This window comes from Arachis ipaensis, chromosome B04, assembly GCF_000816755.2.
Source record: "Arachis ipaensis cultivar K30076 chromosome B04, Araip1.1, whole genome shotgun sequence".
NCBI lineage: Eukaryota > Viridiplantae > Streptophyta > Magnoliopsida > Fabales > Fabaceae > Arachis > Arachis ipaensis.
Genome location: NC_029788.2, coordinates 62,686,582 through 62,700,404, shown reverse-complemented (window position 1 = coordinate 62,700,404; position 13,823 = coordinate 62,686,582). Strand labels below are relative to the sequence as shown.

The 13,823-nt window shown below is 39.0% G+C and overlaps 1 protein-coding gene across 1 annotated transcript; it reads right to left on the bottom strand.

Moving 5' to 3' along the window:
• On the bottom strand, positions 9,555 to 10,244 carry LOC107636512. Its single transcript, XM_016340015.1, has one exon. The coding sequence runs from the start codon at positions 10,242 to 10,244 to the stop codon at positions 9,555 to 9,557; it is 690 nt and encodes a 229-aa protein (XP_016195501.1).

Here is a 13,823-nt window from a genome sequence, read left to right as displayed (position 1 = left end):
TGACCATAGCCCTATCTATGGTCACGATTTTTCACCGTGACCATAGCCTCTATGGTCATCCCTCCTTAAAACCGTGACCATAGCCCTATCTATGGTCACGGTTTTCACCGTGGCCATAGTCTCTATGGTCACCCCCTCCTTAAACTGGTTTTCCCTTTACGAAGGCAAACTCTAAAAAACTATTTACACCAACTATGTAGTCATTCTCAAATCTTGGTGAATCCATCCAATCTTTTGACAAAACATGATTAAACCTAATAATGCAAAAATCTGAACTTACTAAACATGGTCTAATAGGCCAATTATAGTGACAACCTAGCTACCATAAACACACTACCTAAATAACTAGAAGATCAAATTATAATATATATCAAGTATGATATAAACTTACTGCTTAGTTCCTTCATTTTGAGATGCCATTTGAAGTTGTTATCAACTGTGCCACAACAACTAATCAACTCCTTTTGTCTTTACTAGTCCAAAAACAATATCCTGTATGCAAAACAAAACAAAAAAATTCAGGACAAGATAAATCTATATGAAGAATTAAATTATTAAACCTCCATTCCCTATAAATTTTATTTGAAAAAAGAAAAACTATATTTTTTTTAATTTTATTTTTTTAACACTGAGTTATGATAATTGATAATCAAGTAGAAGGTTAATCAAGTTACTTATAAAAATAGATAGAAGAAAATGACATAAGCATTATTGTTTAATACATTAAAAGGGTGAAACATAAAACAAGTGAACATGTCAAAAAGGAGACCCAAAAATGGGATTTGAACTTAAAATTCAAAATACGCGTCTTCCGTTTAATTATTTTGAATGTGTCTTGGTATTTCTTTCACTTTGTAATAGTCTTGGAAAATTCTTGAGTATCCATTCATGGTGTAGTCAAAACAGCTTGTCAAAATAGCAACCTTCGTTGATAATTAGTTTATATCAAACAATAATTAGTTTATATTGTATACTAACTATAATTACAATAATATGACATTATTATTTCTGAACTGAGATTTCAACTTTGGGCAAAGTCATTGCTTCAAGGTACAAATTAAGTAGCAGTAGCCAACACAAGAACAAGGCAGCAATAATACTATGCAGCAGCATCATATAAACCAGTTTAGCACAAAAGTAAATCAATGAAATAGCAACATAGGATCAATAACAGTTTAAACCTAATCAACAGCACCAAGCAAACTAATTTAGCACAGAACAGATCAATAAACCAGCAGCATGAAACTAAATTAGAACAGGGCAAGTCATTATTGGCACAGGAAAATCAATTTCAGATAGAATAAACATCAGAGTTCAAACCTAAATCCACTACAAAATCAATTGACTACCTAACCACCTAATTCAACTAAGCTAACCTAATCAAACAGCAACCTAATATGTCAAGATATTTGTTTCCATTAGGTGCTCTACTTTATTAAAGCATTACTATGCCACTCTAAGGATCAAGTACATCTTAGTAAAAATCTTGTGATGTGCAGCTACCAATATCTTATTCAAACCTTCCTGCCCAGTACTCTGAAGAAACAAAAAATGTGCCAAACTTCACATCGATAGAGTTGATACAAAATTCTCATCATAAGCTTCAAAATTCAAATTGCAATATTAACAAACTTGACTCATTGTTCACTGTTGCATCATACAACAATATAAAAAAAATTATATTTATATCTTTCTTGAAATTTTGGGAAAGGGGGCAGGGGAGGGAATGTTCTTAAAACTGAAACGATAACATTAAAAACTTGTTTCACTAATTAGAATAAAGTATTAAATTAGCAAATTAGAAAACTTAGCTAATTGAAATTATGAGATCAAATGCTCATTAGAATTGAAATTATGAGATCAAATTGAAAAAACTTTGCTAATTGTAAAAACTAAACTAATTAAATTGAAAAGAAAAGAAAGAAACTTACTTGGAATACTCAATGGTATGAATGAGTGCTGACACGAAGAGCTTTGAGGGCTATGCACACCAGCGGGGCTGATGCCCAGCTTCACGGGTTGGAGCAAGACTTCGACGAACGGTGGCCTTCGAAGCTGGTGACCGGCGACTGGGTTTTGCCTGTAACATACAACAAAAACCCTCATGCCTCAGCAACCAATAAACTCAGCAACCAATGACAAAATAAATTAAGCTCAGCAACAAAAAAAGCTCACCAAACAAATCATGAATAGAATAACAATAAGCTCAGCAAGCAAATAATAACCTCAAAAAATAAAATCATGAACAGAAAATCAGAAATAACAACCAAATCACGAATAGAGTAACAATAAGCTCAACAAACAATAAGCTCAGTAAGCAAATAATAACCTGGGCAAAAAAAAATCATGAAGAGAAAATAAGAAAAACCAAATAAATCTATTCCAGCAAACAATAACCTCAGAAAATCCAGCTACTCAGCAAATGAATTACTAACAAATTACTAACAATAACCTGGCCTTCGAAGCTGGTGACCGGCGACTGGGTTTTGCCTGTAACATACAACAAAAACTCTCAGGCCTCAGCAACCAATAAACTCAGCAACCAATGACAAAATAAATTAAGCTCAGCAACAAAAAAGCTCACCAAACAAATCATGAATAGAATAACAATAAGCTCAGCAAGCAAATAATAACCTAAAAAAAAAAAAATCATGAACAGAAAATCAGAAATAACAACCAAATCACAAATAGAGTAACAATAAGCTCAACAAACAATAAGCTCAGCAAGCAAATAATAACCTGGGAAAAAAAATCATGAAGAGAAAATAAGAAAAAACAAATAAATCTATTCCAGCAAACAATAACCTCAGAAAATCCAGCTACTCAGCAAATGAATTACTAACAAATTACTAACAATAACCTAAGCTAATCCAGCTAATCCAGCTAATCAGAAAATCAACTTCTAAACCCTAAACCAGCAAGCAGACGCCGAGGAAATGGCTGCAAAGTTTGTGAACAAAGTATTACTTACCGGCGGCGAGGAGGAAGGCGAGCAACGGTGATGGTAGAGGAGGCGACACCGGCGAACATAGAGAAGGCGAGCTCGGCGACGACAACGGCGCGGTGGGGCTGTGTTGGTCGAACCCGTCGCTGTGGTGGCTACAGGACGCAGCAGCTGCTCGATTCGTGGTTTCTATGGACTATGGTCCTCAGAGAAGAAGAGAGGAGCGGTGGGGGCTGTGGTGGTCGAACCCGTCGCTGCGGTGGCTACAGGACGCAGCAGCTGCTCGATTCGTGGCTTCTATGGACTATGGTCCTCAGAGAAGAAGAGAGGATCGATGGGGGCTGTGGTGGTCGAACCCATCGCTGCGGTGGCTATAGGACGCATGCAGCAGCTACTCGATTTGTGGCTTCTATGGACTATGGTCCTCAGAGAAGAAGAGAGGAGCGATGGGTTTGTGTCTTTGTGAAGAAAGGAGTGATGGCTTCTAACGGACGGGCATTGAAACGACGAGAGAGGGGAGGAGGGTGCGCGTGGATGGGCAGGCCCTATGGTTCTCTTATTTCTTTTAACCCTAACTTAGGAACTTAGAAGATGATGAGGAGGGAATGGGGAAATTTGGGGAGGGAATGGGGAAATTTGGGGGGGCACTCTTTAGATGCACTTACTTTTTCGATTAGAAGATAATAAGATTATAAGACCATACAAGCATATCAGTATAAGTTAAAATGATATTGTACAGCTAAATACATTTCTTTTATTGGTTTTTCTAAAATTGATCATCACATTATTAATAACAAAAATCCACAACGAAGATGAAGATTTCATATTTTATATATAGTAACAATATAAGGGAAATGCACACAAATAGACACACACGAAAGTGTTGATTACAAAAAAACTTAATTGGCTATCTAATTTTACATGAAAGTTTATGTGAATGGAATTTATTAAAATTTATAAAAATAATAATTACTTAAGAGTTAAAAATGTAACTGCCATGCTATTTAATAAAAATACTTGTATTTATTCAATTTTTGTGATGAATGCTGAATGGTTTGAGTAGTTTTTAAGGTGTGGCAATACAAAAAATTGAACTCGATGTAATCTTTTTTTTGCACCGTATGTATATACATTAAATTAATTATATTCTTAAAAATGGATTTGCTAAATATAAATTAAATAATAATAATAAAGATAATTTATTTAAATAAAATAATTAGCTTTCATATTTAAGAAAATAGAACATAGATATCTTTAGGTCACTCTAAAAAACCGTGACCATAGATACCTTTAGGTCACTCTTAAAAACCGTGACCATAGACCCTTTTAGGTCACCCTTTCAAAAAACCGTGACCATAGACTCTTTTGGGCCACTCACCAAAACCGTGACCATAGACCCCTTTAGGCCACCCCCAAAAACCGTGACCATAGACTCTTTTAGGCCACCCCCAAAACCGTGACCAAAGACCACTTTAGGTCACCCCTCAAAACCGTGACCATAGACCCTTTTAGGTCACCGTTTTTTGAAAAACCGTGACCATAGATCCTTTTTGGTCACTGTAAAAAACCGTGACCATAGACCCCTTTAGGTCACCCCCAAAACCGTGACCATAGACCCTTTTAGGCCACCCCCCAAAACCGTGACCATAGACCACTTTAGGTCACCCCCCAAAACCGTGACCATAGACCTTTTTTGGTCACTGTAAAAAACCGTGACCATAGACTCTTTTAGGTCACCCCCCAAAACCGTGACCATAGACCCTTTTATCCCACCCTTTTTTAAAAAACCGTGACCATAGATACTCTATGGTCACCCTTTTTCTTAAAACCGTGACCATAGCTTTTTTTTTTGGTCACGGTAAAAAACCGTGACCATAGAGGGTCTATGGTCACGGTTTTTTACCGTGACCAAAAAAACCGTGGCCATAGACCAAAAATGTTGTAGTGAGAACTGGAAATCCCATCGTAGTTATTCTTATTAGGTGTGATGAGAATTGTTATTGCTCCCACTTAGTTAACCCTTACTAAATAAAGGAAAGTCAAGTGGACTAATCAATTTGATTCCTCAAGTCCTAGTCAACTCCTATGGAAAGACTAGCTTTAGAGGGATCCAAATCAATCAGCAATTTCTAATTTTCAATCAACAGCTGAGTTTGACAACTCAAGTGTTACCAATTACTCAACCAAAGCCAAAGAGGGAGAAAATCTACTCGAATAAAAATGCCTTGACCAGAAGAAGATTAATTGGAAGCATCAATAACATAAATTAAAGAAAGCAATCATAAATCTGAAATACCTCAAATTATATTAAATAGAAAATCAAATTAAACATAAGAATCCATAAACCAATTTGGCAAAATAAACAAACTAAAGTAATAGAATAATTAAAAGTATAAGAGAACATAAATTAAAAGAATATTGAACCTGGAATGAGGAAAACAATGAAATCCTAATCCTAAAATCTAAGAGAGATGAGAGATATGAATATGAAAACCTAAAATTATGAATATGAAAGTTGTGTCGATGAATTGATTGATTCTCCCACTTTATAGCCTTTAATCTATGTTTTCTAGACCAAAAACTGGGTTAAAAAAAGCCCAGAAATCACCCCCAGTGATTTCTGATATGTCCAGCACGCGGCAAAGTCACGCGTGGATTTAATTTTTGCCAGGTCACGCGTGCGCGTGATCCACACGTGCGCGCTGCCTATCTTCAGGGCAGCTATGGTAAATTATATATCTCTACGAAGCCTTGGATGTTAGCTTTCCAACGTAACTGGAACCGCCTCATTTGGACCTCTGTAGCTCAAGTTATGGTCGATTTAGTACCAGAAGGTCAGGCTGGACGGCTTTTGCAATTCCTTCAGTTTCTTGTATTCCTTCCACTTTTGCATGCTTCCTTTCCATCCTCTGAGCCATTCCTGCCCTGTAAACCCTGAAATCACTTAACACACATATCACGGTATCGAATGGTAATAAGAGAGGATTATTAATTAGCAATTTAAGAGCAACGAAGCATGTTTTCAATCATAGCACAAAATCAGGAAGGAAATTGTAAAACATGCGAATTATACGAATAAGCATGAGTTTAGTGGATAAAATCCACTCAATTAAGCACATGATGTATCACGAAATAGTGGTGCATCAGCTGCACATTTCTTTTAAAAGATTGACTGCTTTTCCTGCGAAGGTAATGAAAGTTGCTTGCTTCCCAAGCACTTGAGTTGTTAGCATTCATGTGTGCCTGTAAGCTTCTGAACTTATTTTGGTGTGTCAATGATGAGTCCAATTTACACCCCCATTCAAAAAATTGGTGAATTAGTTCTTTTGGCAAGTGCACCAAATTTATCGTCAAGTAATAGCCCACAGTGGAGTGGGATCATATCCACAGAGATTAGCAAATTTGAGCAGTTTTAATCAATTGATGAATTAGTCAAGCAAAACAGATAGATTGTGATTTGTAGAATTATAAATGGTAGAAATGTAAATGACTAAAATGTAAAGGAAAGCAATAAAGTGCAAAAATGGAAATAACAGAATGTAAAGTGCAGAATCATAAATGACTTGAATGTAAATGGGAATGTGAAATTGCAGAATGTAAAAATAAGCTATAAAGAAAGTGGTAGATAAGAATGGGGAGATTCATTGAGATTAGGAGATGTTGTCTCTTTGGATCAACTTCAGCTTATATCCTCTTCAATCATGCAACTCATTGACCTCTTGGCAATCATGATTGATTGAGCCCCAATCCCTTGGTGACTCAATCTCTCAGATCTTGATCAATAGCCAATTCCTTGGTCTAGTTGTTCATGAAGAGAGATATGCTTGGTCCCTGATTATACCACACATTATCATAGGTCCAAGTAGAGGGAGGATTATATGTCATCATATCCAAACACCAAAACCCAGATCCTACTCAATTGTGAGAAGGGATTTCAAGCATGGTTTCATGTTTCCTTTCCCAAGGTTCCCATGAAACCCATTTTGCATTCAATCTCTTTTCCAAAATAATTGAACACTAAGCATTAAGAACGAAATTCCTTCTAGCAAATCAAAGAGAAGATGAAGAGAAGAAGAATTTCACTATCATCAATCCATCAGGTACAACAGAGCTCCCTCTCTCAATGAGAGGGAATTTAGCTACTCATAGCTCAAAGAAAAGTACTCAAAGTAAAGAAGATGATGAAGTGTAAAAGTGAATCTAAAACTGCTATCTCTAACTGCTTAACCCCATCTTCAGTACTTCTTAGGGGTATTTATACTACTCCTAGCAAAAATAAAAGAATTACAAAAGTGAAAAAGGAAAATTACATTTTGGAGGGAAAAGAAACTCAATAAGCATGACTTTCCAGCTGGCGTGTGATTGGCGCTTCAGTGGCGTGTCACGTGCTCCCTCAATTCTGGCTTGGCGTGCCACGCTCAATCCCTCAAGTGGCACGCTTTCCTTCAATGACACTCCTGGCGTGCCACGCCTTCGAGCTTAAGTGGCACGCCCAGGGTCTTTAATGCCCAGGTAGCATGGCGTGCCACGCCTTTGAGCTTAAGTGGCACGCCCCAGCCTTTTTCCACTTCTCTTTGCCTCTGGAAACTTGAACTAGCGTGGGATGCCCAGGGTATGGCGTGCCACGCCCTTGTTGCATGCTTGACCAAGCTTTCTGGAAAGTTGAACTAGCGTGGCATGCCCAGGGTCTGGCGTGCCACGCCACGAACTCAAGTGGCACGCCCCAATGGTTCTTTTGCTCTCTGAATGACACTGGCGTGCCATGCCTGGGATTCAAGTGGCACGCCCAAGTGAGGAATAGTGGATGGCGTGCCATGCCTTCAACACCAAGTGGCACGCTCCATGTATTTGGCCTCCTTCACCCTCTCTGAAAACTTATACTAGCGTGCCACGCCTAGAGGCTGGCGTGCCACGCCCATAATCTTGCCTTGGTTCCAGTAGCTGGCGTGCCATGCCCAGTACTCAAGTGGCACGCCATAGTGAGATTCATGGGTTGGCGTGCCATGCCTTCGACATCAAGTGGCATGCCCAGCACTTAGTTTGGCCTCTTTGTGCATTGGCGTGCCATGCCTGGTCGCTCAGGTGGCATGCCTAAGTGAGATTTAGAGCTTGGCGTGCCACGCCTTCGACTTCAAGTGGCACGCCCAGTCTTCAATTGCCTTCAGCCCCTTCTCTGGATTTTTGTACTAGCGTGCCATGCCATGCTGTTCAAATGGAACGCCCATACATTTGTGGACTCTTCAAGCTTGGCGTGCCACACCTGGATTCTCAAGTGGCATGCCCAAGTGACTTTTTGGAGTTAGCGTGCCACGCCTTCGATACCAAGTGGCACGCCATAGTGATGGTTCCCCCTGGAGTGATGAGTTGGCGTGCCACGCCTCTTGGCTCAAGTGGCACGCCCATAATGGCTGATGGGTTAGGCGTGCCACACCCAACATGGCGTGCCATGCCCCTTTTGTGTCCTCCATTGTTGCTCTCTGGAACTTTGTACTAGCGTGCCATGCCTAGTTCCTGGCGTGCCACGCCCATATGAATGCTTGGGAATTCTTCTCTGGATTTTAGTACTGGCGTGCCACGCCAGTGCATTTTTGTGGCATTTGTTCTAAGTGACACGCTAGTTTCACACGCCCAACTTCTTTATTGCTTTCTTCCCATTTTTGATGCCTTTTTCACCTGATATTCAGCACAACTCATCTCAAGGTAGTGTACCATAATATCCATCAAATAATGCATGAATTGTACTGATCAAATGTGATTTATTCTCTTTTATGGTCCTCTTTATGCAAGAAAGAAGGGTAAATGATGCAAGTCATCAGTCAACGCCAAACTTAATTCTTTGCTTACTTCCTTGAGCAATGAATTGCATGCACAATGTCATACGTACCTTTAATCTCCTTGGAAAAATATATTAAGCTAGGCTGGAGGGTCAACTTATTCCTGTGGTTGCTTGAAATTAGTGATATCTTATGATAATTGAAGGATTGCAGTGTGTTCGTGTGAACTTCTTGGTGGAACACCAAATTTAGTTTCACACATTTGTCCTTGAATTATTGCATTATGAAATCCTCACTTTTGGCATAAAACACCAAACTTAATTCCTTGCAATACACAGAAGGTTATTTGATCTTTTATTACTCAAAAAGAAAATTCACAAGAAGGGTTTACCTCTGGTTGGGTTGCCTCCCAACAAGTGCCCTTTTAACATCATTAGCTTGACGGTTGATTTTTGTCAGGGAGGATCATAATGTCTCAAGTCTTCTCCTCTCACAGTGAATTTATCTCCACTTGCTTCCTTGAGAATCCCTACATGCTCTAAGGAGAGGATTCTATTGATTGTATACACTTAAGGCAGTTGAGATGGTATTATAGGGAGATGAGGTGGGCTTAGATGATGGTGGATTGATATTACTCTGTCTCTTGGAGAAAAGTCCTCTGTAGGGATCTTCTTATTCTTCCATCTCCTTGGTACCTTTTTCCCAATCCTCCTCTCTCCTTCAAGTGGTGCTTTGGTGATTCTTATGTCAGGAGGGTCCTGGTTGATGGTTTCTTTTGGATCCTGTGGTTCTAGCTCCTCCTTGGATTCCCTTGGTTGTTGTATCACTCGAACTTCTTATTTTTCTACCACTGAAGTCTTCAGAGGTTCTGCTTGTGATTCACTGCTTATTTCCTCCAAAAACACTTCATTATGATAATCCTCCAGCTTTTTGCTCTCTTGTTCAGATTCATGTGAGGGCTTGAAGACATGAAAGGTAAGTTGCTCATCATGTATTCTCAATATTAACTCTCCTTGCTCAACATCAATGAGTGCTCTGGCTGTTGCTAAGAATGGTCTCCCCAAAATGATTGGATGAAGATAACTTTCTTCCATCTCAAGAACAACAAAATCTGTAGGGAGGAAGTACTTCCCCACATTTACCAGTACATTTTCAACTACTCCTAGTGCTTGTTTTTGGTTCTTATCAACTAGCTGAAGGATCACATCAGTGGATTTTAACTCATTGATTTGTAGCTTTTTCATGAGAGACAGAGGTATTAGGTTTATACTTTCTCCTAGATCACAAAAACCTCTATCTATCATTGTGTCTCCTATGGCACAAGGGATGTGGAAACTCCCTGGATCCTTCTTATTTGTGGGTAGTTCCTTTTGGATAAGAGCACTACATTTTTTATTCATCACTACTGTTTGTCCACCCTTCAATGGATTTTTCTTGGTTAGCAACTCCTTCATGCACTTAATGTATGAAAGCATCTGTTGGAGGGCTTCAATGAAAGGAATGTTGATGTGAAAAGATGCAAACATATCTGGGAACCTTGAATATGACTTCTCTTTTTCACCACTCCTGAGTCTCTAAGGGAATGGTGCTTTTGGTACATAGGGGCTCAAGATTTCCTTCTCCATTGGTTCCTTCATTTGTGCAGTGTCTATTCCTTGTTCCTTCTCTTCCAACTTTTCCTTTGAAGCCCCTTGAGTATGCTCTACTGTCCTGCAATTCTCTTCCTCCAAAATTTCTTCATCTCTTAGAGTAATGGCCTTACATTCTTCCCATCTCACATTATTTATTTCTCCTCTTGGATTCTTCTCAGTATCACTTGGAAACTATTATTAAATTTAGGGATTTATTGACAAAGGTACCCTACTTGAGATTCAAGCTTCTTGATGGTCTCCCCTTGGTTCTTCATTTTAGACTTACTTCATCCTTGAATGTTCTGTTGTCTTGAGATTCCTTGCAAAGATTTTCAAGCAGGGTTTCAATTCGGGATAGTCTATCCTTAGATGGTGATGGTAAGTTGGAATTAGGGGGTTGAGGTTGGCTATTTGGTGCTTGATATGGAGACTGGGAAGAGTTATTGTGTAGGGGTTGGTATGATCTTTGATTGGGGTATTGGTAGGTGGGATTGTTATATTGGTTGGAGTTGTGAGGTCTATGATCTTGGCCTTGGTTTTACTGGTTTCCCCACCTAAAGTTTGGGTGGTTCTTCCAACCAGGATTATAAGTCTTGGAGTATAGATCATGGGGTGGTCTTGATGAGTTTCCAACATGATTTTCTTGCTCCCAATCACCTTCTTTCTCTGCATTCACTCTTTCTTGGGCTGGCGGTTGAGTATTGATTGCTGCAACTTGATTCCTCTCCATCTGCTTGGTAAGCTCTGCTAGTTGATTAGTGATCAACTTGTTTTGAGCTAGCAACGCATCCATGTGACTCAACTCCATCACTCCTCTGTTGTTGCTCCTATCAGAGGCATAGAAGAATTCGTTGTTGGCCACAGTTTCTATGATGTCTATGGCCTCTTCAATTGTCTTTTTCTTATTGAGAGAACCTCTTGAAGAGTGATCCAAGGCATTCTTTGATTCATAAGACAAGCCTTCATAGAAAATATGCAGCTACACCCATTCGTTGAATATATCTGGTGGGCACCATCTTGTTAACTTCTTGTATCTCTCCCATGCTTCATAGAGAGTTTCACCATCTTGTTGCCTAAATGTTTGCACCTCAGCCCTTAATCTATTGACTTTTTGGAGAGGGTAAAACTTTGCCAAGAACTTGTTAACCACATCCTCCCAAGTGGTAAGGCTTTCTTTAGGAAATGACTCTAGCCACTTAGATGCTTTGTCCTTAAGAGAAAAGAGGAACAAAAGCAATCTATAGGTGTCAGGATGAACACCATTGGCCTTCACAGTATCACAGATTCTCAGGAAGGTGGTTAGATGTTTGTTGGGGTCTTCTTGGGCACTTCCTCCAAATGAGCAATTATTTTAAACCAGGGTGATGAGTTGTGGTTTTAGCTCAAAGTTGTTGGCATGAATGGTTGGCTTTAGGATGCTGCTCCCACAATTCCCAGGATTGAGATTGATGTAGGAACCTAACACTCTTCTCTCCTTCCCAGCATGATTTCCAGCACCTTCTCCAACATGGTTACGAGCTTCCTCCTCCATAGTGACGTCTAGATCTTCTTCCAACTCTTCTTCACCCACTATGCCTTTACCTCTGGCTTCCCTCTTTAGTCTAAGAAAGATCCTCTCAAGTTCACTTTCAAAAGAGGTTGAAGCTCCTCCCCTTTTACCTGTCATACACACAGTAAAACATGCAAAGCGAAGTAAGTGAAGGGATCAATATTGTTAAGAAATATCGTCAGATTGGTTAAAGAAATATATGGAACAGTTAGTGAATTAGTGGATTTCGAATGTAAATAACAGATGAAACAACGCAATTTGCAAAAAATAAAGATAAATAAACTGAAATAAAAGTTAACAAAAGAAAAGAAAAGTGTTCAATCTAGTTATCCTCCAATTTAATAATTGTCAATACATAATCAATCCCCGGCAACGGCGCCATAAACTTCATGCACGGGAATTTATCTCTCAACAAATTTCTCTCGGCAAGTATATCGAATTGTCGTCAAGTAAAAATTCAAAATACAATGAGGTCGAATCCCACAGAGATTGATTGATTGAGCAACTTTAATTAGAGGAGTATTCTAGTTCAACTAAGTAGAATTGGATTGAGAGTTGCAAAAAATTAAATGGCGGGAAAAGTAAAAGACAAAAAATGTAAATGGCTGGAAGAAAATGGCAGAATATAAAGTGCAGAAAGTAAATTGCAAAAATCTAAATGGGAATGGGGGTGATGAGCATGAATGTAAATAGCAGAAATTAAAGAATAGGCAAGATCGAAAATAGAGGAACTCATTGGGTTTAGGAGATATTGCATTCTCCAGATCAAGTTCATTCTCATCTCTTCCTCAATCAATGCATTCATTAATCTCCTTGGCAATCTTAAGTGATTGGATCCCAATTCCTTGGCAATTCAATCTCTCTAAGCTTGAACAATTGTCCAATTCCTTGATTTAATTGCTCGTGGGAAGAGATGAAGTATGGTCACTGATTATACCACATGTTTTTCTAGATCAAAGTATTGGTAGGATTATATGTCACCATATCCATCCAAACCCCAACCCAGTCCAACATTAGAAAGCATTTCTAGCATGATTTCCTCATTCCACTTCCAAGGGTCAGAGGAAATCCAAGTATGAATAATTTCTCCTCCAAGACAATTATCCACTTATTATGAAGATCGAAAGCTTTCAAGTAAATCAAGAGAAAAGAAAGAGGAAGAAGAACGAAAACTATTATTGATCTATTGAATTACAACAGAGCTCCCTAACCCAATGAAGAGGGGTTTAGTTGTTCATAGCTCTGGGAATGGAAATTGAAGATGAAATATACATTGAAAGTAAAACTGAATTACAGAGAAAGTAAAATAGAGTGTTTACAATCTTGGATCCCCTGGTCCTGATCTAACTTTCTAGTTCAAAACTACCCCTATATATACTACTTCTCTGATCTCCAGTGTGCCCTGCAAGTCTTAGATCTGGGCCTTTGAGCTTTAGTTGAAGCAGTTACAGTCTCAGTGGGCTTAGCTCAGCTTGCTGAAAGAAGTTGAGTCAGGTATAATTTACGTTAGTCAAGGCGTTAGTGTGGTTAACGTTAAGTATAAATTCTGGTTCAAAGACGTTAGTGACGCTAACTTTGCTACTAACGTCCCAACCCTCTTGAGCTATGTTAACCCCAACGTTAGTGGCACTAACGTGATCACTAACGTTGCCTATCCTAATCCTTGACAACGTTGATGGTGTTAACTTCACCATTAATGCTACAATCATTCCTTCTTCCACGTTAAGGCTCACGTTAGTGGTGCTAACATGGCCATTAACGTGGGCATACCTTGGCTCGAAGATGTTAGTGACACTAACTTTGTCACTAACGTTGTAAACTTCTTCCCTTTCTATGGTAGTGCCCACGTTAGTAGCACTAACGTGGCCACTAACGTAGGCTTCTTGGCCATTTTCAACGTTAGTGACAAAGTTAGAGTCACTAAC